Below are 26,661 nucleotides of genomic sequence, written 5' to 3'. Positions count from 1 at the left end.
GGAAAACAAATCCTTCAGCTTGACCACTCACTTGCTCACACTAAATTTTCGCATGGAGCCGGCACTTGGTGGTAAGACTATGGTTGAGTTGGGCACTTGCCTAAATCTGTAATAATTTAGAGATTCCTCATCCATCTATGCCACAGTGCGGGACCAAAAAGGATGACTGTCGCAACAGCCGTACTTACAGCAAAATTTGGTGGCAGAATAACCAAGAAAACCAGATGAATGTAATACTCAAAGCAGAGCGCTCAACCTTTCAAGGGCATGGCATATTGCTGGCACTGCTGTTGTGTCTATTTTTGGTTTTGTACATAGTCTCATACACAATGTGGACTTCCAGTTTATTCAGGCAGGTACCCAACTAAAATGTAGTCTAAAACAAAAATTGCCATGTTCCACCTGTGTGAAAAATTTCAGCTTGTTCAAGTTAGTGGCCCAGCCAGGAGAATTTTTTATTTCCTCTAAGCAATCTAAAACTCAGTATAACCCTCCCGATCAAGTGCTGTAATGATGCGGTGAAAAACTTCAGCTTGTAGCATTTTGTTTGCAATCACTCAGCCTTAGCTTTTGAAAACTAAGGCTTGTGTTCTTTGTTCATCAGCTTAAAAATCTCCAGATCTCATTATAAACAAATTTTGGAAACAGGACATGAAATGAACTTTACTGCAATGGCGAATACAAAGAAAGACTGACAGCAAGGAAACTTTGCTAGTCGGTTGCCTTTAGTTCACCTTTCTAAATAGCTGTTATGTTTTAATTCATAGGAGTGCTATCGGTGTATTCAAGAACCACATCGAGCACACAGCTTGCTTAAACGTTCATGCCTGCCACCTAAAGCATAAGGTTTTTATCCAATAATAAGTCACTGAATTGCTTTGTGCTAAAGAAATATTTTGGTCTATGTGGTGCGCTTAAGTGAAGGCTCTGGATTATTTTGGCCACTTGCAGCTCTTATGTGCAGCAGTAGCCTGGTAAACAAACAGTTGTGTATTTGGCCTCCATGAGAAATGCAGCCACTGCAGCCTCCTAATTCAAAGCCTGGAACCTTGGGCTAAGTAGCGTAATGCCATAGCTATTGAACTTCAGTAAATTTTTTAGCATAGCTATTGAGTCACACCGGCAGTTGCGCAAGCCTTTTGCGCAAGTTCCCAGCTTGGTTTAGTGCACACAACTGTCCCACTGAAAGTGGATGCTGTCATTCTCTTCAATGGGAGTTAGAGCCACTTCAACAGTGGCTCTAACTCCCATTGAAGAGAATGACGGCATCCACTTTCAGTGGGACAGTTGTGTGCACTAAACCAAGCTGTTCACAACAAAATTGTTCACAACAGCAGAAACAGCAACAGCAGCTAACAAAACTATATAAAAATAACTGGGGTGTAGTATAAGAAAATGGAAAGATAAATGCAATTCAGTGCAGTGCGTGGCTTGCTGGGTGAGGAGTACCATAAATATAAACAATTTGCGCTCCAGAAGTTTGATACATAAAACTTCTCTCAGCATCGTGTTCTATTGTCAAGAAAATTCTTCAGTCTTATCACTTTATTTAGATGTCCACTTCAATGCTGCAAGAATGGCGAAGGTCATGGCGCAATGCAATAACGGAAATTTTGCAATGAAGGATTGCAAACCTTCAGTTAGTAAATTTTTGCCATGATATATAAACAATCCTGTTACTGGAACATAGTATGTCCCCGTGCATTGGGATATAGTACTGAGAAGACTTCTTTTACTGGCGAATAGCAGTGATGACTTGCCAGTAAAATAGCAATGTGTATATAGTGACCACAATCAAAATTGTGAGTGAGGTTCTAGCCAGACTTTTTGACTGCTGCATGAAGGAAAACTAGAAGAGAACTGTCAAAAGTAATTACTGCAAGAGTACTGAGAAGACTTTGTTACTGGCGAATAGCAGTGATGACTAGCCAGTAAAATAGCAATGTGTATATAGCGCACACAATTAAAATTGTGAGTCAGGTTCATACATCTAGCCAGACTTTTTGGCTGGGGCATAAGGAAAAACTAGAAGAGAACTGTCAAAAGTAATTACTGTAAGAGGTCTATGAAATAACATCTACAGTTAGGTAACAGCTTTTTGTGCCTGACTAGAAGCTTTAAGCACAAGCCATGTATTTCCAGACCTGGATGGTTGAATATGTAAAAATTCCCATTTATGAAAGCCATCACTTTTAACTTGTCCTGCAGAGCCCCACAAAATTGTTTATAAATACAGTCCATGATCAGAATAAGTAATAAATTTCAACATTGTGTTGCAGGAAAATTTATAGTACATGTTAAGGGACGCAAGAACAACTAGACCCAAATTGTATTAATAAAAATTGTTTCTCCGGCTCTATCTCACTATGCTGACGCTTGTTCAGCAACAAAAGATGCATTTGGTGCCAACAAAATTAGATTTAAATATCAAAATTTTTTTCCTAGCAGCCTAGCGATTCATGCGCAGAAACTGCCAACGTCACTGCATTTTGTGAGCAAAAGTGACCAGTAGAGGTGATAACTATTTCGTTTTCTGGCTATTCCTAACTCATGAAACTACAATTTTTAGGTAAAGTAGCCTCTTAATCACAGTAATCTATCTAGACAGGCCATATCCAGTTTGTCGTGCATTCTTTTAAAAAATGGAGGGCATAACGTAAAGAAAAGACACTGCTGACATTGTTCCAGCCTTCTGCATTAGCACTCAGAGCAAGAGATGTCCGCCAGCATTTTCCAAGGTTACAGTGCGTAAAGAAGCCTGAGCACTGTGCTGTATTTGCACAGGTTGTATCAATCTTCTCATACCTTGGCGAAATTGTTGGGCATGCCCATACCCAGAAAACTATGACTCATACCGATCAACTAACCAACCAAGAAAGAGAAGTATGTATGAAGAAAAAAAATGCTGAACCTTTGTTATGTTTAGTTGTGTCACAATGTCTATATAGTATCTGCCATGATACAGCTACACCTTTACACCTGGGTAACGAACACAATCGCCAATAGGTGCCAATTATGTAAATGAGTCGAGACCAGTCTTCTCAAAAGCCTAGGTCAGATTTTTCACTTCTTTAAAACAATTGGTAATATTTAAAATAGAGGGAGTTACAGTTTAACAGGCTTCACCTTGTAAGTACAATTTCACATGAGCACTTGAGTATTTAAGTTAAAAACGAAAGAACAACATTTTAGTCGCAAGGTGCTTAAAATTATTAATATCGATTCATTTCGCTTCATCACATATGAACTAAGCCAACCTCAGAAACATGTCACATCAACCTCAAAGGTGTGTCAGAACTATGTTATGTAATTTTGTAATTCTGTGAGTGTTTTGTATAGAATAGGGAGGGAAGGGTTTGGGGGGTCTGCATGAGTAAGCGGCACCTAATGCTTTTAGTTCTTCAGTTTAGTCTATTTATTTGATTATTTTATTCCTAAATAGCCTTTCTTGACCACTTTAATCGGAGTTATTTATATGTATTGGCTTTGTAGGTAATAGACTTACAATTAACGCAAACTGTCATGCATGGCATGGCTGATTTGGGAAGAGGTTAATGAGAGAGGATACCATCCGCCATTATTACTGCCTTGCAAAATGATGGCACCTGAACAAATGCATGAGGGAATTAACAACGAGGGAGTAGTGGCAGATAGCACGAGGTAGGGAGGGAGGCTGCAATTTGTTTTATCAACTTCTGTGCAGAACTAAATAAAATAAAAAAACACTTCAACTCTCCTGTAAAGCAGAAAGGGAGCTCTCTGTACTTAGTCACCAACTGGGTTGTTGTTCCCTTGCCACAATATATGCAGAATTGGGCTCTGGAAATTATCAACATCAAATAGGTATTTTAAGTGTTAGTGTTTAATACTTGCCAAGAAGATAGGGTTTATGCTGCAATTTTCATTGTTATAGCGTGCTGCATGTTTTTATGGCAAGAAAGATAAAAGCAGTGCTTGAAAATCTCCACTATAATTTTTTTTTTAATGAAATGTTGTTTCAAGGTTGTGCATCCTGTCTTGTGAACGTATAAATTGAGTCATTGATTTGCTAAAAGCACAAAACTTCCTGCAGTCAACAGTAGTTATTCTCTTGTTTCAGTGACAAATCACTTGTTCCCGTACAGGGCACCTTAGTGGGTTTCTCTGCGCACAAAATGTAGTGTTTAATATTTGCGCTCTTACATTGCGAGAGGTATCATCCACCGGAGTATGCAGCAGAGTAGTGTGGGATAGTCTCTGGCAGCAGTGTTTACTCGTGTAGTGTATTTTGAAAGTTGTCGAAATTTTGCCTAGCTCCGAAATATTCTGTCAACTGAAAGTATGTTAACATGTAGGCAGTGTTTTAGCTGGGTATGTAATGTCGTCGTGCTTTCAGCAGTTACAGTACTTGATGCTGCAATGCATTATTCCTGTGAAATTTCAGTCTGGTAGAAGCTGAGCAAAATACTAGCAGGCTAGTGGTAGGAGCTGGACATTTGAATTCATGAAGAAAAAAAAAGGTAATAGAAAGAATCCTGTCACTCTCAGTCTTTCAGAGTGAGCAGAATAAAAAAAAAAGAACTGCAGTGATTCAAAATGAGTGCGAACAAAACAGGGAAGCAAACTATGCAATATCTGAGAAAGTGTTGCCTTTGTTGCTCAGCAAATTAACATGCACATAACCCCAGTTAGCTGAAGGCTTGTTGACTTGTAGGCGTACAGCCAAGTTCAAATTAGGGAGAAAATGTTTATCTGTATCATTTCTTCCTTTTTGTTTATCGTCTTTTTTTTTTTTTTTACTTTGGCCTTGTTCCTTTAATCAGCCACTTGAAACTTATATTTCGCCTACCCTTTTATGTACTGCGTACAAAGAATGGCTTTACTTTCAGTGTTCCTTGGCATCACACGAGGCCTGACTCATTGAAAGCCTGATTTCTTGTCATTGTGTCACATTCTTACTTCACCTCTCTCTCTTTTTTTTTTTTATACTTTTGAAACTTCCCTTTTCGCATCTCTCTTTCTTTTTTTGCTTTCCCAGCTACCCACTGTTGCACATTCCACTGCTGGGCAGCTCTTCACAGCAGTTTGCCACACCAATCTCGGTCTACAGCGCAGAACTCGATGCTGATTCCCAGAGAATTGGCCCTCGTTGGGTGAGTCTGGGATTCGTCCCTTTGTGTGTCTATGTCCTCTCTGAATAGATCGGTGCCACCGACGGAACGTCAGTAGCCAGACAAGACGTCAGACTACTTTTGTGCTGGGTTCCTTTTCACAATTTCAGAGGTGTACATCCTCGTGTTGGCACTTTCTGACTTTTTGTGTTGTGGCATGAAAAGGCAGTTGGCAAAGCCCTGATAATTGATTGATCTGAAAACCACTATCAAGTGTGTAGGGCCAAATTCGGGCCTTTGTGTTCAGTGCACTTTCTGCAGAAGCTTTATTTGCTGATTATGCTGTAGTAGGAATTTATTTACTTCTTTCATAGAGAAACAAGTGGTGTTGCGTCTTCTTTCCATACTACATTTAGACATTAGCCTTCTGCCATTTGGAGATATGCAGTCTGCATCATGATATAGTAGTACCATACTTTACACACTAGGAACCTGAATTGTTGCTCTTGGGAGCCCTCTGATTCCACAAGGCTCAGAAAATAGTGGAGTGCTCTCCGGCTTATTTAGCTGTCTCAGAATGTCTCCTTCATTCTGGTCTGGATGGTTGGAGTGTTTTACTTCCAGTTTTTGAACAAGTAGCTCAGTTGACACGCTGGTCGTTTACAGTGTTTGCGGTACATTTTCACCTTGCTTTTTTTTTTTATCTTCACCTTGCAGCAGCTGTCTTGAACCTTAAGCAAACCTACCTGAAAATAGTTCGTAAGGAAGTGAAGGACTGCAGGCATTGCGTCACTGATAATTGCCACAGCTGGGAAGTTACGGTTCTTGTTTGGAGGCAGGAAATGGGCTTTCCTCATGCATTACGTACATGCTCATCTATTTTTTGCAACCCACCTTGTGTAACCGTTGTTCCAGCTTTTCTTATACATAGGCAGAGAAATTTATAGAAATAATTCTAACAAACAAACAAAGAATATCCACGCCACAAAGTAACACTAAAACTACGTCATTTTGTTAAAAGATTGAGAAGTGTAGAGGGGGGGGAGGAATGCAGATACATAGTCATAATGACATACGTGTATCAAAAACAAAATGTGTCATGCAGGTAAATGTAGGTATATTATTGGTACACTTCTCAGACATGTTTTGAATTCAAGTGGATTCGTCATTGTTTGTTATTGTTGCACAGATTCCGTTCTGTGGAAGTTTGGAGGATGAACCCAAGGAAAAGGTCCGAGATAGCAACAAAGGAGGGTTACTTAGTTTTCATGCATGAGCAGCTGTTAAGATGAGAAATGCATGTAATTACATCTGTTGAAACCGAGACCTTTGTGCAAACTTATTAATATGCACTCAAGATGTGCTTTGCTTCAAATGCTGAAATTATATTAAGTTCAAGTATACATAAGCATATATTGAAGGTAATGGGCATTAAATATGCACATTTCGTTTATACACATATAGCCCCGCCGCGATGGTGCAGTGGCTAGGGCGCTCAGGTACTGTGTCCAATGATACGGGATCGAATCCCGGCAGCAGCAGCTGCTTTCCGACAGAGGTGAAAAGCAAGGTGCCCGTGTGCCGTGTGGTATCAGTGTACGTTAAGGACCGTGAATGTGATTACAGGAAGTGGACGCTGAACAATCAGTTTATCAGCAACCTGTGTGATTATTTAAGGGAGACCTGTTTGCACTCTTTCATCTAGTTTCCTCCTACCTTTTTCACTATGCAAACTTTTCGAATGAAAAAAAAAAAAAAAAAAAAAGAAGAAAGAACCCCAGCTTCTATAAATTTCCGGAGCCCTCCACTATGGCGTCTCTCATAGCCTGAGTTGCTTTGGGATGTAAAACCCCATAAACCAAAACCAGTTTTGTTTAAATATGAGCAGTTTAATGATTGTTTTGTTAAACAAAAAGTTTCTTTACCCTAGATGCTTGCCATGTGCAGGGTGCAAGAGCAGATTCAATCGCACTTGTTTACAGTGGTTGAAAGGCCAGCGCATAACTTCGTGAGCAATGCCTGGCATCAGTAGTTGCACTTGAAATCAATTGACCACTTGCACAAACAGCTTGCATCTCCTGGAACGCATTCTTGGCATTATTGACATGCGGGGCTTTGCGAGCTGGGGTGTGCAGACTTGATGTTCTCACATTGCCAACAGCATGTGTTGCTAGTGTGTCGTGCCGCACCCTTCACATAATTCTTCGGTTGTCCTTTGTCCTGTGTTGCTCTTCCTTGTGTGTGCATTGTATTTGGTTGGTAAAGTAATCCTTCAGCATTCATGTCAGCGTCATGTTTTGATTGCCGTCTGACGCGAAAGTGGTTAAGTGCATCATAGGGTGTGGTGCACTGGCAAACGAGTGTTGGAAAAGAAAAGGCATCGAGTTAACACAGGTGCTCGTCGCCAGCCAGTCACACCGGTCTGCACCTCGACGAAGCCACAAAGTTCCTGCTACGCACAGTCGGAGAGCAGGTTTCCAGCTGTTATATTATAGACAGTCTTGGTTGGGCTGACACATGTTCGTGGCTGGCGTGAGTGTTTTTTCAAAGCCCTTTAAAGTGCTGTCTGCCTTTATTTACTTATTTCTGCTTTTTTGTGATTTTCGAGTTCAGGTATAGAGGTGGGAGGTGCAATGCGAATCGAAACCCTCAGGGACCCTTGGATCCTTACATGCTACGCCTAGGCCATGCATTCACGTTCGTACAGTTTGGCTAAAGCAGGGCTTCATATCTATGTTGGATGGACTTTCGCGTAATGCTTTATTAGCTTATGATTCTATGCTGCTGAGTATGTGTGCTATAATAGAGGCTAAAATTAAGGGATTAGCGACTAAGTTAGTGGCAAAGTGTGTCTACTTGGACTAGGATCTGCAAGTGGAGCCGAAATATGCGAAAGATGGAGGCAACAAACATTTGCTTTACAAAAAGCAATGTTGTGCGAGGTATTTGGTGGATTTGATCCTCTAGTCCAGGGCCCCTCAGTTACACGTATCAAAGGCATGCAGGAGCCGTTAACACTATTGTATCATGCCCTTAGCAGTCTTGGTTACACTCAGGCTTTATGACAGTGCTGTGGCATTATTCTGCTGTATGGGTCGCTGAGTTTTTATTGTCACTGTAACACAAGGCATCCAGTTGCGGGAGTTTGTGGGTATTAATTTCTAGTTGTCACAAGTCTTATCCTACTTGCAATGCCTTATGGGAAATGGGTGAAGTTTCTTCCCTTAACATAGGCATTAATATTTAAGAAAAAATCATGTTTTTTGCACTTTTTTGTTTAGTATTAGGAAAAAACCAGCAGGAAAAACAGGGACAACAGAGAATAACAGGCAGTTATTTGAACAAGAAGCTGCCTTTCTGAATCATTATTATCAGGGATGACATGTTCCTGCTTGTGATCTTTTGTTGTTTTCTTCTGCTTCCCTTCCTGTATGCATATTTATAGATAGTATAAATGTACTTCTTTCTGTCACTAAGCATTCTAGTTGAGAGGCAGAGCTGTGCTTGTTTGTTATTCTCTTTTGTCCCTGTTTTTCGTGCCGTTATTTAGTTAATATGAACGCATTCCAACTAGCCCAGTTTGCTGTGTTCATCGTTCGCTTAGACCGAAGAAAGACCCATGCTTTCCACGTCTGCTATCTGCTGACCTTGTGGCCACCTTTTTAATGGGTTGGCGGCTACTGGCACCAACTTTTCTAAAGTTGGCACCTCCTTTTCCCATTAGGCAAATGTTCAAGGGACGAGGAGGTAGGGGGGAGTGTATACCGCGTTGCTGTAATCTGTCCAGCTGCCGGGGCGATGTGTAATCAACATTTCGTTTTATTTCTCTTTTGCTCCTTGACTATTCTCTGTACATCTTTATCAGAATGAGGGAGGCTTGCATTTGTTTTGTAGTATTGCTGCTTCATTGTGGGCTGATAAGACATTTTTCTGGCCTGCTCAGTGTCTTCTGTGAGGCGCCCTCCCCCCCCTCCCGTTTGCGACTGATAGTGGAAAAACTGCGGGCAGTACAGTCATCTGTCAGAAATTCAATCCTGGGCTTTTCGTGTCTGCCAAGATTTTGTTGTTTTGTATTGGAAGTGTTCTTCAAGTGCTTTTGATGCTTGAACCTTGATCCCTTGTGGCCCTTTCATTTTTCTGTCTGGTGCTTCATGCTGTAACAGTGTCGACCTGGCTTTCATTGTTGTAGTTCTCTTCACAAGCAAGTGGCTGAATGATAAATCGTGGAACAACAGTTTAGTTCCACGTTTAGCAGATAGCTTGCTCTTTCTTTATTGCCTTCATGCAGCCGAGGATTCTTTCTCTGTCTTATTGGTGCTGCTATGCAGTTGCTGACCGTCTCTGTAAGAGTTGAAATAATACAAGAGGGAAACACGACTTCTCTAATCAGCTAGCCTATGTGAGAGCAACACCTCCTCCATTTCATTTCACCCAAAAAGCCCATACAAAGCAATGCACAGAGGGGGGGGGGGGGGGGGGAGAAAACACAATAAGTGTGAACATAATTGACTTGCTCCCTTGTGAGCACAAGTATTTATCCTCAGTTTATTTATTTATTTAACATACCCTCAATCACTTAAGCATTGCAGGGGGGAGTGAGGTTACAGTGGTGATACAAATAAAATGAACATGTGATGAACATCGTCTAGAACAGTGAACATTCGATACAGAGCACTTTAAATCAGTAATAATGACAAAACTGCAAGAATGTTAGAATCAGTAATAAGAAACCATTTAAAAAACAAGACATGATATTAACAACACACAACTAAGAATAAAGAAACTAGATAATATGGACAGTTCAAATTGGCTAGTTAACACGTACAAAAAATAACATGCTAGACAGCCAATGAAATGGAGTAAAAATAAAAATTCAACTACTTAAGCAAATTATTCTATGGCATAGCAGAACTCGTAAGCCTAAACGTGATCACTTCGATTTAAAAGTATAAACATACACAGAACAGCACTTTACCGATTAGTCTGTAGCATCGACAAACATAAAAGCAGGTAAAACTTTCCCGTGTAATCATTGATGCATGCTATATCAACTGAGAGGGGGTTTCAGTCGTTGCATGTACGTGCTAAAAATGAGTAAAAAGTCTATATGAGTTACAGTGAATGCATCCTATCTTGTCTCTGTGATCTACTCGTGATGAATGATAACATGATTCTAGAATGAGCTGCTTTCCTAAAATGAATGATGATATATTTTGTAAAAGAGACATAAATGGAAAAATATCGCTACGCAGAGACAAGCAGGGTAATAAAAGACTGTTCTTCATGCTCGTTACGCTTGATGTGCGATGATAGATAGAATGAGCTGAGCCATATTGTTGTGGAGAAGTTCAAGAGATTGACTTAAGTTAGCTTGGTTAGGGTCCTGTATGCAAGTGGCATATTGTAGTTTGAACTGCACAAGTGCTTGTTTATAAAGGAGCATTTTTTAAAGAAACTGAGGCCTTGCTGAAATTACATTGCAGATACCTGAGCATGCAGTTAGCGTTGCATATTATAGAATCAGTGTGTATCTTGCGCAGAATGTGAACAGCTTTAGGAAAATTGAGTTCAGGTATGTACTACTACTGGTTTAGTCTGCAAGTAGATTGTTTGCACTTTTATCAGTTCTTTCAACCTGTACCCATCAATTAAACCCATTGCTACTAAAGGGAGAACTTAAGTTTATTGCTTAAGGGACATGGGTCTTAAAACTAACTTTGTTATTTACTGCCCAAATTTGACGAAACCTCACAGAATTGTTCAAATTTTTGTGCTGATTTCAAATATGCAAAAATTTCTCTTTTAGGGCAATTAGTTCTGAGGGTATTATAAAATTATTGCTATTGTCTGCTCAAACAATAGGCAAAAAAATGCTCATTAGAAATTAATTTTTAATATACAGGTATATACTGTAAAGTGTAAGGAATGCAATGTTGGAAGCACAGTGGGCTGCTAAATCTCTATTATTAGCTCAATTTTAAAACTGCTTCCAACATTGCATTCCTTGCACTTTATAGTATCTATCTGTATATTAAAAATTAATTTTTAATGAGCATTTTTTTCGCTATTGTTTGTGCAGACAATAGCAATAATTCTCTAATACTTTTAGAACTAAATGCCCTAGAAGAAATATTTTTGTATATTTGAAATCAGTAGAAAAAACAACAATTCTGTGAGGTTTCATAAAATTTGGGTAATAAATAACAAAACCAATTTTAAGACCCATGTCTCCCCTTAAAGCCTCTTTTATCAACTAGCAATGGTGGGGAGGAGTGTGTTGGTAATTTAGTACATTTAAATATGCGTGCACAGTCGCCTTGCTCTTTGCTGAAATACATGTGCATTCAGTTCCAGGGTCCGCCCGTGGCATACGTGCAGCAGATAGTGGTTAAGGCGGCCGTGTCTCCGTGGCAGCCAGACCTGCTGCTGATGGATGCCTTTCGGTCGCCGCTCGCCGAGGCCTTCCGCATCACTGAGATTGTGGGGAACCACCAGTTTGTAGACAGGCAAGCACCTAGCTGTCAATTGCCATTGGGCTCATGGCCATCAGAGGCACAAAGTGTGTTGACTAGGGCTTTCATTTTGCTCCAATGTCATCTGCAGCAACGGAACGAAGCACACCGTTCAAGATGTGTGCCTTCAGGTGGCAGAGTCAAAGGACAGGGTAGCCGCATCATCACTGCCCCAGTATGGCTGCCTCATCCTGTCCCCCACTTACGTCTGGAAACAGGACTTCAACAGGTGAGCACTGGACAAGGAGGACAGTGGAGAAGGATACCGCTAAAAAGCAAAGCAAGGAACAGTGAAAGTGAATTGGTTAGCGAGAGCACTGTCTAATTTGCTGGCCTACTACTTGTGCCTTGCAGAAACAAACATGAAAGAAAACAAAAAGAGATTGCTGACATGTTTATGAGAACTGATTCTCAGCCAAATACAGCTGAAATTAGATTGTTTAGATGTGTAAAGTGTCCTAAACTGCTGCTGTTGGCCACTTGCTGCATTTCCCTCAAAGCCTCATTGTCATTAGCAGCTTCCACTGCAACAGGAATGGTCTTTGTAGACCAACTTCGATTAATGAAGTAAGCGAGGTGGGCACTGCTGTTGACCGGCTGGGCAACCTTGGGCCAAAGAGCAGGTTTAGTGCCCTCAGAAATACATGTAAGCGATAGTTTTCAAATTGGTTTTCTAATTTTGCAGTATGCCTCTTATGTTGTTCCTTGGTGCAGAGCAACCGTGAACATTCTGGAGCTGACTGTAAAAGTACGAAACACCATTTCAAAGACCGAGAACTTTCAAAACACTTCGAAATATATGAGGGTACAAGTTCAGGGCACGGCCAACAGAAACAGAACTGAGCAAAACTGAATTATTTTTTCTGTTGCACAGAGCACCAGTGGAGGTGGCTAGCCCATGCAAATGATGCAAATGCTTACACCCAAAAAGGCAGTCTTCTGAAAGAATGACAGAGAGTAAACAAACTGTGCACCATACGAAGGCAGCACTTATGGACACCAGAGCTAGAGGTGGCTTTGGGTATTTGCGGCTCTGCTGTCTGGATGTGGTGTTCTCTTTTGTGCCCCGTACCATGGCTTTTGAGAGCTTTTTGAACTAATACAATTCTTTATAGGCTCTATAGGAATGACAGTATTAGTACGCAAATTTGGCTCATGCGGCAGCGTGTCAGAAGACTACACGAGCAGCTTGTGTGATTCGGAGAAACACCCAGTAGATGGTGAGCCTTTCGGGGGTATGTGCAACTTTCTAGCACGCATTCATTGGGACATTTTAAGAATACATTGCCATTTTAAGAATACATTGCCTTCTAAATTGTGTCGCATACTTTGTCATGCTCTTCTTCAAAGAACTTATCAACTTTAATGACCAGCTGCCTTCGCTGATGCTCTCTGAAATGAGAAAAATATTTCAGTAATTTTTGCTTACTTATGTTTCTACAGATCGCGCTCCTAATTCGTACACCAAACGTGTTTCGTGGTTTTAAAAACATTCTGCCTTTAGAATGACTTTTCACTCTTTCGCAGCCTCTTCTAGGATATTCATGGTTGCTCTTCACCAAGGGGCAGCTTCATAGATGCACCGTGAAATAAAAGTGCTTTGAAAACTCGTTTACATGTACCCCTGTGGACACTAAGCCTACTTTTCACCCTTCCTCACCTCAGTCTGCTGCGGTATTTGGGAGTGCTCCCTTTGTTTGTAAACAGTATTGGTCTATAGCATCGCTAATTGGTTAAATACCACCACTAGCTAATCACCATATATAAGAATAGAGTATGTGCACGAGCGAATCAGTGAGCAAAGATTGAATGGCCGGCCCAAGCACATGCGCTGGTTGCACGAGGATGCTAGCAGTGCTAGGACTTTGGGTGTAAACCTAGGCGATGAGAAGCGGCAACTGCGACAAAAGATGCTTCAGGGTGCCTTGAAACGGCATACCAGCTCCATTTTCTGTTTCAGTTTCTTAGTGTAGTGCTGAGGTTGTTTAAAACATGATCACGGATGATGCCATCGTGTTTAGTCATGATGGCGGCGTTGATTCAGTGTCCACTTCCCGAGTCAAGACGGCATTTTACATTCCTGATTAACGCATTGGGCACATATATGCAGTTATGAGCACACACTGTGCATTGTAGCTTTTGCAGTTTCTTTTATAGCTTGATCAAAATGTGCAAGAGCCAGTTGAATTTTCTTTACTGAAACTCTGTGCCAATTAAAAATGTGCCAGTTGAGACTTGCAGGAAACTACATCTAGTGCTTGTTCCTGTCGAACTCATGTGGTGTTTTTGTCAAGAAAAGGACACTTAATCAAGTTGCTAATCAATGTGGTATTCTAATTTGTTTATCTCTTTGCAGCTTCCAACATGACAGCCAACTTCTTATGAGCATCTTTAATCAGAAGGATGAAACATCAAACTCCTACTACCTCAGAGGTAAAGCTAATTTCTCAGCTTCTCAGAAATGCATTTGTTAAAAAGGAAGATTGGACCTTAACATTCTTCACCACTATTTTTTGTTTTTTTTTTTTTTTTAGTTCAGTTGATGTTGCTAAAAGTAGTTCTTTTTTCTCGTATCCTGCTTTGCAACTTTTCTTTTTTTTTCTATGCAGAGATCCTGTTTGGTGTTCCGTGGAAAGAGACTGGTATAAAGAAATTTTGTGTGCGCAACAGGCAGAGGGTCATCACATTTGCCGTAACCATTGTCCTGAAGAAGTGGGATCCTAGGTAGCTTGCCTTTTCTCGCTTTACCACAGCGCCATGTGTAACTCCTTTGGAATCAAATGTTTAAAGTTTGTTTTGGGTGGAATCAGATGCACTCACCACCTGTGAAACCAAATGTTTTTTAGCTATGTTATTGTTGCTTTTGAAAACTGGCATAGCTGTTTTTTTTTTCTTTTTTTTTTATCCAAGAATAATGAAAAGTTTGTCCTTTACCTGGCTGTGCAGTGCATTACATTTGAGAGATAAGGCTCAGGATTATTCCTGTTCAAAATCCATCCTGGTAGCATGGGCTACCTCACTTGTTAATGTTGCATTATGAAGAATATGCCTAGTGCACGCTTTGGCACCCGTTTAAAAGGACGAAAAAGAAAAGGAATTACAGCTGACAACAAGTGTATTGCTTTTGATAGTTTCGGGATTTGGTGCTACAATGTGTACCGTCGCTGACCATTTTTTCGGACTCGGCGGAACCGAGGAAATAGTCCGAATAATCTAACATCAGAAAAAATTTGTGCACTTGAAAAAAAAAAAATATATTGCTTTTCAGGGAAAAATTAGCTTTACAAATGAAGAACTTCGCCACCCATGATGTTTCATTTATATGTCGACAATAGGGAGTTGTAGTCATTACAGCATAGTGCAATATGCTACTCTCATCTCCTTTCGCGCAGCAGCCATGTGCATGTGTTAGCATGATCCGTTGCGGTAGGCGCAACTGCCAGTGCATGTGCGCTGATTGATGCCGATGCAGCAGGCATGCGAGCCACTGGGAGGCATGCAACTCGTTCAAGGCGGTCACCACATGCGAAGTGGTGCCCTGCACAACACAAGCGGATTGTGCTAGGCTGTAACCACTCTAACCTTCCTGTTAGAATACCTCAGCCAGTCATGCTTTTGTCGTGTCCATGCCACTTTACAACTGTGAAGCAGCTGCTATATCATGCTTGGGCCGTGATGAATGCACGCACTGCATGAAGCCATAAATAATATTCACTTTCCATGATTAACGATGGTAGTGAAGGCTGTGAGATATAATTCACGGGAAAAACAGCGAGCGGGACCAGAGGCTCCATGAATGCACCCCCCCCCCCTCTTTCTTTGAGCTTTTCCCCATGGGCCGTGGCGATGCTAAGAGCGAGCCATGGCGGACACTGCTCACATTCCATTTTCAGTCCAACTACACACTTTTTGTAGGCTATTGCGATGACCATGACGAGCGTTCTCTTGTTGCCACTGCCTCAAATAGCAACGATGAGCAAAGAGCCAAGCTAGTCTGCCTGAATGACTCTGCTGAGGCTACCTAGCTTTACGGCCGTGCAAACCAGTTGCTTGCGACAACGATGCCTGCTCGCATATGTTATGGCGAAAAAAACGAGCCTTTGGCCAGAGAACGATCACCACAGTATTGTTGACGCGTGAGAGTTCCTGAATGAAGTCCGAAATATCACGCAGGTCTGAATTGTTGGAGTCCAAAAAATCGGGTCGGCTACCGTACTAAGAAATAAAATTGGCTGGGATGTCCACCCACTTTTATTTATTTTTTTGCTTTTGATTCCAATCTCTAAGCCACTTCACCGAACAAATTTTAATGAACTGTTTTTCGCTGGGATGGCAGCTCAGTCCCTCGTTTAATGATTGTTGAGTACGCAGAAACTTGAAACCCAATGCTGACGCATTAGCGATATACTTAATGTGATACTTAATGTGAGGGGATGCAGTCATACTTTAGACAACTAAGAGAAACAGTACATGACAGGCTGAAAAGGGGTTTTCTTAAGTACTACGCCCTACCTAGCCTAATATACTAACTTCATTAAACCTAAATAATGCTTCTGCCAAGCGCTTCGGGCTTATCTTTGCAGTTTAGGCTACAGTAGTTCTCCTCCGAGGTTGAACTAAGCCGTACAGCATTGTTGTTTTATTGTCATGCTCTTTTTCCCCCGTGCTGTTGCGTCACTGTGTTGTTTTTTCTCTCTATCGTCTCTTATGAGCTGTTCTGACATGTTTAATTCCAGCTGCCTTATTTGATATGGGTGAAATACAAAAACTCCCCTGTGCTGTTTGAGGTCAACATGTGTTGAAGAAACCCTAGTGTGGAGTACTCTACTAGGGCGTCCCACATGGCATATGCAACATGTCGGGACATTAAACTACACAATTTACAATTTATTTCTCCAGTTACTGCATACTCTTCTTTCGAAGAAAGCTCACTGATCCACTTGAAACTTTGCCAAGCTATTCTTAAGGCCCCTCATTTTTTGTGGCAGAAAATAATAAACCTCACATATTGAAAACAAAGAATCCGCGAAATCCACAGGAGGCATCAAGTAGTGCTTTCGCAGTGCACCTTGCATTATCGGAAATAACGGCGTGAATATCCCTTTTGTTTTTTTTTTCAAGCTTTTCAACGCAGCTAAAGCAACCTTTGCCATTGAACTCAACAGCTGATAGGAGCCAACTTTCCAATGATCTTGGAAGCAAAGTATGTAGCGTGTATGGGCAAAGGAGAAACTGATTATGGATATGGAAAGAAGGCCATTGTAGATTGTTGAGGAAAAGAGTTGGGTGGATTAGGGAATGCTAAGAAGAAAAAAAGGGCAGAAGACTGGGTAGCTGGAAACAGAAAAGCGGTGCATGACGGTGGTGGTGGCTGCTGCGGCGTGTGAGGCCACCTGCTAAGGTATCGAAGATTTGGCTTCACTTGAGTGTGGCGACTGTTATCGGAAGCTCTGCCTCTAACATAATGTTGACATATCCACTCGGGCAGTATTTTAGCGAGCAGTTTGTATTTTCTGGTTGGGTCCTTGGCATTGGTATAAGCAGTCTGAGTTTGCATTTTAATCCTAATATAATATATCTTTTAAATTCCTATGAAGTTCTTAAGCTTCCTCTTGTGTTGTATTTGTGCAAATAAGATAAAAATAATTTTTCTACCATACACTCATTCCCACAAATTTTGATGCAACTGTAGCATAACAAAAGAGAATGCGAAGAAAAAGCTCTGCACAAAAAGCTTAAATCATAATTTTTTGTGAAATTGAAGTAAAATGGGGACCTTACCTGGGCTGCCTTTGCTTCCCATTGGAGGAATCCACTACCCAAGGGGCCATCAGGTATCTATTCTTGATATTACACGCTCTAATCACTCATGTCCATTTCCTCATCTCCATCTCGCCTAAGGTATCATCAACTCACTGTGCTGTATTGCTGTCTTTGTTAACATAGTGACCACCTTTAATTGGCATCGCGACTGGGATATTAGTCTGCCATTTGTCACCTTTGCATATAACTCTTCGCGTCATGACACTGCCGGGTACTCTCCATTCTATCTTCTCTTTGGAAGAGACCCCTTACTGCCCTTCGACACTTTGCTTCCCGCCGCTGGCCCCATCACAACCTATGCCCGCGATACCATCGCCCGAGCCGACGCTGCTCGCCAGATTGCTCGTCACAATCTCACCGTCTCTCAAGAAGCTCAAAAACGCCGCTACAATGCTCACCACCTCCACTACAACGTCCACTATCCTCCCGGATCTCTGGTGTTGCTCTGGCTTCTGTGCCGTCGTGTGGGGTTGTGTCAAAAACTTCTGCCCCACTACACGGGTCCTTACTGTGTACTACGCCCAGTGACCGACGTGACCTATGACATTACACCGCTCCACCCAAAGTCACCGACTGCTGCACCCACTTCCGAAATCGCACATGTCGCCCGCCTCAAGCCATATTACTCCCCTTCCACACCGCACGCCTAATATGCACCGGGACGTTGCCTTTTGCCGAGGGGGGTAGTGTTACCGGGAAATGCGGGACCAAAGTGATGTGCTCACTGACAAAGATGACGATCGAGGAACGCGGGCACGACGAAGCGTTGAGAAAGAGGACGACGCTGAGAGAGTGGATTCTGCACGGCCACCGAAGTCTTAGCGTCGAGTTCAGCCCATCGCAGTGCCGTCACATTAAGTATATCCCTGTAACAATATAAATACTCATGGCCTGAGGATTTAGAGTCCACAAAGGGGCACTGTTGTCAAGTCTTAGCGTGGAGCTTTATGCTATTGCGCATATCTTGCCAGTGCTGATTCCTTGATAAGATGCCTAGGTACCACACTTGATGTGAGCTTTTCTCTCTTCCTCCAGTGTGGTGCACTCTCTTGAGGACAAGCTGCACCAGGCATACCCGGGGCACCCGCACAACTCGTCGGCCAAGGACCGGGAGGAGCGGGAAATTGTGCATGTTCATTTCCAGTACCAGCACACCTTGGCAGAGTTTGTGCCTCTCGGCACCATCTACGTGATCCTCTTCTTCTACATCTACTACTCTGTCCGTAAGTGCATGCCTTGCGCATCACTCTCCTTCTAGTAGAAGCATAGTCATGTTAGTTTGTGAGGCAGCAATGCTGTTATTTTTTTTTTTTTTGCATCTTTTGAGTAGATGTCTGGCTTGTTGGTGGTGAATCATATTGCTTCGCATAGTTAGAGCCTCCACTAGCAGTCAATAGTGTGCCGCATAGATGGAGCTTTCACTGCACTGTTTAGCTTATCATATTGGACAAAATCACATTGCTTTGCTAATGCTGAAGTTTTCGTGGCTTTCGTTTGGCATTGCGCAAGATTTAAGAGTGCTCTCTGCATTGTTTTAAAACTCTGTGATTCACAGCATTCAAAGTAAAGACCGGTGATAGCAGCACTTACACTTTTCTGGTCAGCTTAGCTTATCTTTCGCAGTCTTTTCTTAGTGCTCGACATTTTCTCTCCTTGCTGTTTCTCTGCAGGCAAGATAGAGCTTGTCAAGTCTAAGTGGGCAATTTCAGTCAGCGCGGTATTGACCGTGGTCATGTCACTCTTCATGTCTGTCGGCCTCTGCCTCTGGTTTGGCCTGAATCCTACACTGAATGGAAGGTAGGTCATTGCTAATGCATTTGTTGCTGCCTTTACTACAATGAACATTGAGGACTAAGTTTTTTTTCACACTGGGTTTTTAACCTGTTAACTTTCAAAAACGGTCCAATTGATGACCATGGGAAGCAGAAAGATAGTGCCAAAGCTGTCAAAACGGTAACCCTGCAACTTTTGCTCATTTGTAGCCATCTAGTGATGGTGTGCTATGCTGGATTATTGGATGAGTGCTGGATACATTTTGGATAGAAGTAGTTATTCTAATTGTTTTGTAGAGTACTGTTAAATCTGGCTACAACAAATTTCAAAACATAAATTTTTTTTCTGCACAAATTATAGAGCGCCCCTGCTTTCATCCCGCAAGAGTTGTGCTGAGACTGTGCTGCTTTGGGGCATTTTGGTGCTAACAATGCACTCATGAGCTCAGGTCACTGTGCCTTAAATATGGGGCACGTGTATTGCTCATCATAATCAGTGCATTTGGGCAGTGTGCCAAGTATGCGGTTGCTCTAATTCTTCTATGTGTAGCGACGTACGATGCAACATAGCTGGCACAGCGAGTTGTGCTGTTGAGATTTGCATCTTGAACCATCGTCACTCTGCCATCTATATACAGTAGTGCCTTACTGGTGCACCAGAAAGGGGGAAAAAAAATTGTGACGCTCCCGTGTGGCGCAAAAGTAAAACAAAAGTGCACCCACACCGGCGGTGCATTTCCCGAAATGACGTGCTGCCTGCCAGCATGCCGGTGACTGCGAATTGTTGCTCTGCGTCAAGAGGCCCAACGTGCTGTGCAGCGAAGTTGCTGCGGGAGCGGTTCAGAAATAGGTGCTGCTGATTGTAAAATGTCTGATGCCATCGTTGACACGATAATTCTGCATTAAACGGAATGCACAACTGATTTTCATTATGCTTTCATTACTGAAGCAAGGTTGAAAGCTGTAAGCCACCTCTTGCCAACAGCCGTGGTTCGCACATTAAATCGTTATCTGCAGGAAATGTTAGCAGCACTGTTGAAAGTGGAAACTTGCATTGGCAGCCATTTTTGGTGAAACCAAACGAGATAGTGACATATTCCGGTGCACAAAAAAAAAAAAAAAAAAGTTTGCTTCTACTTAAGAATTTCATTGCAGTGGAGAATCGCTGCAGGAATAGTTTGTTGTGAGGGAAATAATTTTATTGCCTTGTGTGGCTTGCTAACGGGGAATATGAAATACTTCGCTGTGGTAGAAATTTCATGGTACTAGAAGCATTCGCTGTTATGGTACCTGATTGCAATTTTTTTTTACATTTCTTGACAATTTTAGTTTGCTATACTTTAGTGTACAGGCTTATAGCCATAGCAGGTGCAAAGGTAGCCTTTCTAACTAAGAAATAATGGGTAATCTCCATAACAGTGAAGGTGACGTTGAGTGCAGCAGTGAAACCTTATGTCCCAGTGCATTCTTGTGAGAAAGCAGCAGTGGTTGTGAGGGTGACTACAGTGATATAGATACACCGAAAGAAATTCCAGGGGTTGAGTGGTTGGTTTCGTTAGCAAAGTGACTCGGCCTATGATAGAGGCCAGAGTGGAGGGCTTTGGCAAATTAGGCCACCTGGGGTTCTGTAATGTGCACTTAAATTGCCACAGTCAGGATTCCATCCGACGTCCCTTTGGTTCAGCAGTCGAGTGCCCTAACCACCGGACCACCACAGCATGGCTGCAGAGGCTTAACATGGCTGAACCTAGCATAACAGTCAAAAGCACCAGTTTGGCATAGTTTTTCTTGGTATATGGTTGATGTAGATGACATTGCTGTAGATGACATTGCTCAGACTCCAATTCAAAGCAGACGGCATTCACTTTGCTTACTACGCGACTTTATTCAATTAAACCACGTGTCACATACGTAGGCCAATGCTGACGTCACACATGTAAGCTGTCACCAAAGACAACTAACTTAAAGACAGTTGACGTCGCAAAAACCGCCCACTAACCAAAGCCCGGCCATGACACCTGCCACCTGCCAGAGGCAGGTGTTTGCAAGGTCACGCTTGGCAAGGTCACGCTCGAGGTCGATGACGCAGAGAATGATGAGCCAGTTAAACCTTGTGAAGTATTTATTTTAAATCAACCCACAACATGCAAAGCTAGCAATACAGCCTCCAACAAATTCGCAGACATTGTTTTCATACTTTAAATAAACATATATTCCCAGTCTTTGCACTGAACTGTTCCTTTTCTGAATGCCTACTTCTAAACCAGAAGAAATATTGAGTACCTGGGTAACACATCAAAGCTAAAGTACAGCAGGCCCGGTAATATGCTTGAAAAATTGGATGGCGATCGATTAAGTAGTATTTAATGACTGGAAGTTCTGCACCAGTTTGTTTGGAAGCTTCTCGAAGGGACTTTTAGTTTTGAAATGCTTCACCGTGTGCCGTGAATGCGGAGGGCCCAAAGCAGTACAGTATCGTCTGAATAGGTTGTGACAGGTTTCAACTGTGTTTTACAGCCCGCTGGTGTCGCCACGGTCATCCTGCCTTCCCAGTGAAATCCTGCCCTACTTGGTAGTGGTTATCGGCTTGGAGAACATGCTGGTCCTGACCAAGTCGGTTGTCTCTACACCAGTGCATGTAGGTGCCAAGGTGCGCCTTGCTCAAGGTGAGTTTTCGGTTCATTCAGTGCATTCTATAGTGGAAGGATACAGGAAAAAGATCCATCAGGGCAGCCCAATGGGGATCTCACCCCATTTCGGGTCGGGAGCAAGATGCAAGTTACTGCTATGGCATACTTCGAAGCTCTCGTTAGCACAAAAAAGAAATGAACCTGTGACTTGGGCCTTAATATGGAAAATGAACGAGTCTGCATAACACTAATCTCAGTGGGACGATTATGTGAGGCTTTTGTGGTAACATAAGAGAGTCGTTAGGATAAACGATACCATATTAGGGATGTGTGAGGAATGCTTTGCTCTTGTGCAAAGAGTTCACTCTTTGCACAAGAGCACCGGGAATCACACAGAAAGGCAAGTAGTATAAATGTTTTGTGCAAACAGCATTACCTGTTGTTCTATTTCATTCCTAGTGTCACTTTTTGTACGACAGTATACAGCACACCTCCTGTATCTGTGATATAGTACAACCAACTATAGATACCATTACAGGTTTGCCTCGCCTTGTAGCTACTGCGGCATTGCTGAAGCTTGCCGTATACTGCTCACTTTTTTTTTATAGATGATATAATATTCTTGTGGCAAGCCAGGGCTCTTTTCATCCGTATTTGGTATAACAGAACAATGTGTAGATACTGTTCACTGCCAGATAGGGTGGCCGACAGGTAGGAGCGAATATTCGACAATTGCAGTGAAACTGTTGCAGCACTTGTAACTACAGAGCGACTACTCTAACCTAACCATGCTGCTGCACTTCCGGGCAGCTTTTATTGCCCTGCAGTGAAGGCTAGGTAGAAAAGGGAAGAAGACTGGCTTTTGTCCTCATCCCGTCAGGAGCGGCCTGCGTAAACCTTAGGGACTCCGCACCGTCTTTCCAACTTTCCATCTTCTCACCTCCACACCCCGAACAGCAAACAAACCATTTCCTATGGCATGGGCACAAAGACCTCTATTTTCTTCTTTCCTGCTTAGTTAGCTGCGGAGCCGCAGACTGTTGTCTTGGGGTAGTGACCATGCTCATGAACAAGGCGGCAGTCTTTCTTTGGCCGCGCCACCGTCATGTGGCGCAGGCAAGGTTGCTTGCATGAAAGCGCTGCCTAATTGATGTTGCACGAATAACCTTCATGTGCTGGCCAACGATTTCAAAAATAGGTTCAACAGGGGCATAAGTTGTCTTTACGGTGCTTGTTCAGCATGCACTTATAGGCTGCCACACACTGTGGCTGATGTGTGTCGTTTTCTGATAGGAAGGACCTATTGAAATTACATTTGCGTAATGTCTTTTATGCTGTTCAGGTCTTAGCAAGGAAGGGTGGTCCATAACCAAGAACTTGCTCACTGAATTGCTCCTGCTCACCCTTGCTTTCCTGACATTTGTGCCAGCAATACAGGTATGCATCATCTCCTGTCTTTCTCTTCTTGCTCTCGTACTGGTGTTTTGCAAAAACATTTTTTTCTTAAATTTGGGCTAGTGTGTTATGGAAGCTTCCTGATAACATTATGGCAAGCAGTATGCACGAAAGTAGATTCAGTGGCGTTCCAGGACATGACGTAATGTGAGGCGCAGTGAACTCATTTGTCTTTTATGTACTCAGCTTAGTATAGATGGTAAAATAAGTACAGGTTGTCACAGAACTCAATCCTGGAGCTGTGATTGGTTATCGCGAAAGGAAAAGTGCAGTGTCTGTTTCACTCTTGGGGGACACTTGAGTCATGCCATGAAGGGAGAAACAAAGCTTGGGGTGAAAAAAGGACTTTTTTTTTTTCTTCTGCTTGTGAGGTCTAAACTAGGCCCTTGCACTATATGTGTGCAAATACAGTAAATTCGCTTGCCATGCCCTGTCATGATAAAGCAGCATGTTGCAAGCATGCTTGCCAAGCAACCATGGCAACTGTCCAAGTCTTCATGCTACTTTCACAGGTTTACAACATAAGGCATGCTTAGCTCGGCAGTAGTTTTCTTTGGGATCTATTTATGCGCACCCAGGCTGTTGGCACAAAAAAACATGCACAAGGGAAATAAAGTACTATACAGACCAAAGTGGTACTAACATTTCATGCTCGGTTGATATCTTTAATATCCTGACACTATACACCTCCTTCATGATTTTGTGTTGTTTTGTCTCTTTCAGGAATTCTGCATGTTTGCAGTTGTTGGGCTGCTTTCAGATTTTTTTCTTCAGATGGTCTTCTTTGCTACTGTGCTGTCGATTGACATCCAGCGTAAGGAGGTGAGGCCTAAGTTAGAATGCTCAGTCAGCTCTCTATTGTTACTGATTTAAACAGTTAAATACCTCTTACCAGAGTAGCGTGCCACGCCAGTAAACTACTATAGAATTTGAGAAAGAAAGTTTGGTGAGCTGGAACCAGGCTGTGCTCGTTGTCAGAAACACTGGTAACAGTGCACAGACGAAATAAAACAAAGGCAAGACAAATTATTCAGCCCGTGTTTGGCTTGCGTTTCATTCGTCTGTGCTGCTTCCTATATTAGAGAAAGGAAGTTGTCGGTGCATGGAGTTACTTTCCTGGTAATGTCAAGATGAACAGCAGAATGCCTGTTACAGTCAGGAGGGCAAGGAATTTGCAGCATTCTTCTGATGTGACTTTCTACTTGCAGAAATCTGATTTGAAGAAAGGGAAGTCGGAGGCTGCGAGTGCTTGGGCGGAGGACGAAAAGAATGTGACAAATGAGGATAACCGGAGCCCTGTTGGTGTATTGTACAGGTCTAGGTAAGCGTAGGCAAGTTGCTGCTCACTAGTGTAGCTCCAAAAACTAGGGGCAAAGTTCGTTTTTGTAAAGTGATTGTTGCTTACTTGAGAAAGTGCCTGCTTCAGCATAGCACGAAAACATAACATGAACAAAAATTTTGTTAAGTTAAGGGCAGATGACTAAAGTATGAAAGCTGAATGTCATTAACTAGACCCTAGGAGTGTTGCGTACCGTCAAGGAAGGTTGTGGGAGTTTGTGATCATCGTGGAATTTAATTTAATACAAAGCATTTCTGTACGCTTGTGATTTTACAGACAGCTTGGATATTGACATTTTCTGGCTGAATCTGAGTTGTACATGTTTGACTGGAGAAAAGCGTCCAGCGGTTTGCCCAATAGAAGGTAAAATGGGTAATTTGTACAATGCAACCCTGCTTGGGCACATCTTTAAGGGCCGCAGAATCACCACGCTTAATGCAGCGCTGTATGCTAACCAAAAACTGCTTAATATGTCAGTGATACTGCAGGCAGCATGCACTATTGAACCATGCTTGAGGAGTCTTAACTGCTCTGTACGTCCCTAGCCATGCAAAAGGGGCCGGTTTCCAGAGCACCTTCTTGCAAAAATCTTGCGAAGAGCCCTTGACGGGCTGCTTTGTCGCCCTTGTTGGGCACTCGATGCTTTGCCTCAATGCAAGACACGTCAAGTACCATGTCGGTTAGGAGGCACAAATAAGGAGCCGCACAATTTGGTGCAGTGCTAACAACACGATAGCTCAATTAAATGGGGCTGAATGACAGCTGTCCAGCGGTGCTAGTGAGCCAGTAACAGAGCAGTAGAGGTATACTAAAGTTTGCAGCTGCTAGCCTAAATATTACCCATTTTATATTGTTTATATTTTTATTTTATTTTTATTTTATATTGCCCATTTCTATATATTTATTTTTTTATTACTATAATTTTTATTTTATATATAATTTTATTGTTTCATTTTTATTATTTTATTTTTATTTTTTCATTGAGCTCTTGTCTTGTGTTTTGGTATGCATTCCTTTAGGAGATTGAGGTGGTGTTTGCCCTGCTTTTCTTGGTGACTGTCTTTCACCGCAGGCGTTCGGATGGTGTGCCCGTGGTTACTTATGGCTCTGGCCGGACCATGTCTCGTGTCTTTGCCACGCCCACTTCGCCCATCCTGAAGCTGCCCAAGCGGCTCCGTCTGGTGTACTTCTGGGCCCGCATGCGCCTCATTCAGAGGGGACTCATGGCAAGTTGTCTTGTCCCTTGCGCCACCTTGCTTTCCAGTGAACCAGTTCGCACATTTCTGGTCTTATTCCTATGTATTTCAACGTACGGGCTGGATCCCTCAGACCAAGACAAATTTTTCTTTAGTTACATGCGAACGTTTCTTCAGTATGTACGAGCACCTCCTACGAGGGATGGATACAGGCTGCCTACAATTATCTTCCACTATGCCAGACGCTTTAGGGACCATGGGACGAGTGGTGCTTTCATGTAGTGTGAGATCTCATCTGCATCTGTGCGCCCTTGCTGGTTGATTTCATTGGAACTGAAGTTTAGCAAACGGGCTCCATAGAGAGTCATTTGATGTGTCATGTTCCAAAGAATTCTGAGCTCCACTTGATTATTTGGCATATTTGTCACCCGTGAGAGTTCCTTATGCAGCCTCTAAAAGGAGCATATATGCTCATTTCTTTTCTGCTTGTGCCTATAGCATGTATCTTTTTCTATGCTGTTTCTCAGTGGGGCCAAGGCTTGTATCAAGACATTGTGATGTCAGGAAACCCCTGTTCTTATTGCTTTCTAACAGGCTAGAGGGGATGGTTGCTGCATTTTCAGATTGGCCAGAATATTGCACAGGAACAACCTTCACGTCTCAAAAGGGAGATGATTTGAGAGAGCATTTGTGACTTGCTTCTGGACAGCTATTTTGTGACCTTCTCAGGTTGTTGCAGGGCCTTTCTCGTTGCACTAAAAAGCTTCCAATCACTTATGCTGAGGCCTCTGCAGAAGGGAAGTTTCTTCTATTGTCATTGCATAGATCGTCGCTGTGTCTTCAT

At 42.4% G+C, this 26,661-nt stretch overlaps 1 protein-coding gene across 2 annotated transcripts in view; it reads left to right on the top strand.

Annotated features, from left to right (window-relative positions):
* The window catches only part of SCAP (SREBP cleavage activating protein), a 90,320-nt gene that overhangs the window by 27,071 nt on the left and 36,588 nt on the right, over positions 1–26,661 (top strand). For both annotated transcript variants that reach the window (XM_084594934.1, XM_084594933.1), the window contains exons 3-14: positions 5,018–5,132; positions 11,439–11,596; positions 11,694–11,831; positions 13,959–14,035; positions 14,212–14,326; positions 18,461–18,648; positions 19,096–19,222; positions 21,715–21,863; positions 23,170–23,264; positions 24,006–24,104; positions 24,491–24,603; positions 25,694–25,847. In XM_084594934.1, the coding sequence (XP_084451060.1) occupies positions 5,018–5,132; positions 11,439–11,596; positions 11,694–11,831; positions 13,959–14,035; positions 14,212–14,326; positions 18,461–18,648; positions 19,096–19,222; positions 21,715–21,863; positions 23,170–23,264; positions 24,006–24,104; positions 24,491–24,603; positions 25,694–25,847 (1,528 nt within the window). The remainder of the gene's footprint in view (positions 1–5,017; positions 5,133–11,438; positions 11,597–11,693; positions 11,832–13,958; positions 14,036–14,211; positions 14,327–18,460; positions 18,649–19,095; positions 19,223–21,714; positions 21,864–23,169; positions 23,265–24,005; positions 24,105–24,490; positions 24,604–25,693; positions 25,848–26,661) is intronic.

The sequence above is a fragment of the Amblyomma maculatum genome, chromosome 2 (assembly GCF_055883805.1).
Source record: "Amblyomma maculatum isolate TAMU_Amacu chromosome 2, ASM5588380v1, whole genome shotgun sequence".
NCBI lineage: Eukaryota > Metazoa > Arthropoda > Arachnida > Ixodida > Ixodidae > Amblyomma > Amblyomma maculatum.
This window is presented reverse-complemented; position numbering and strand designations above follow the sequence as displayed.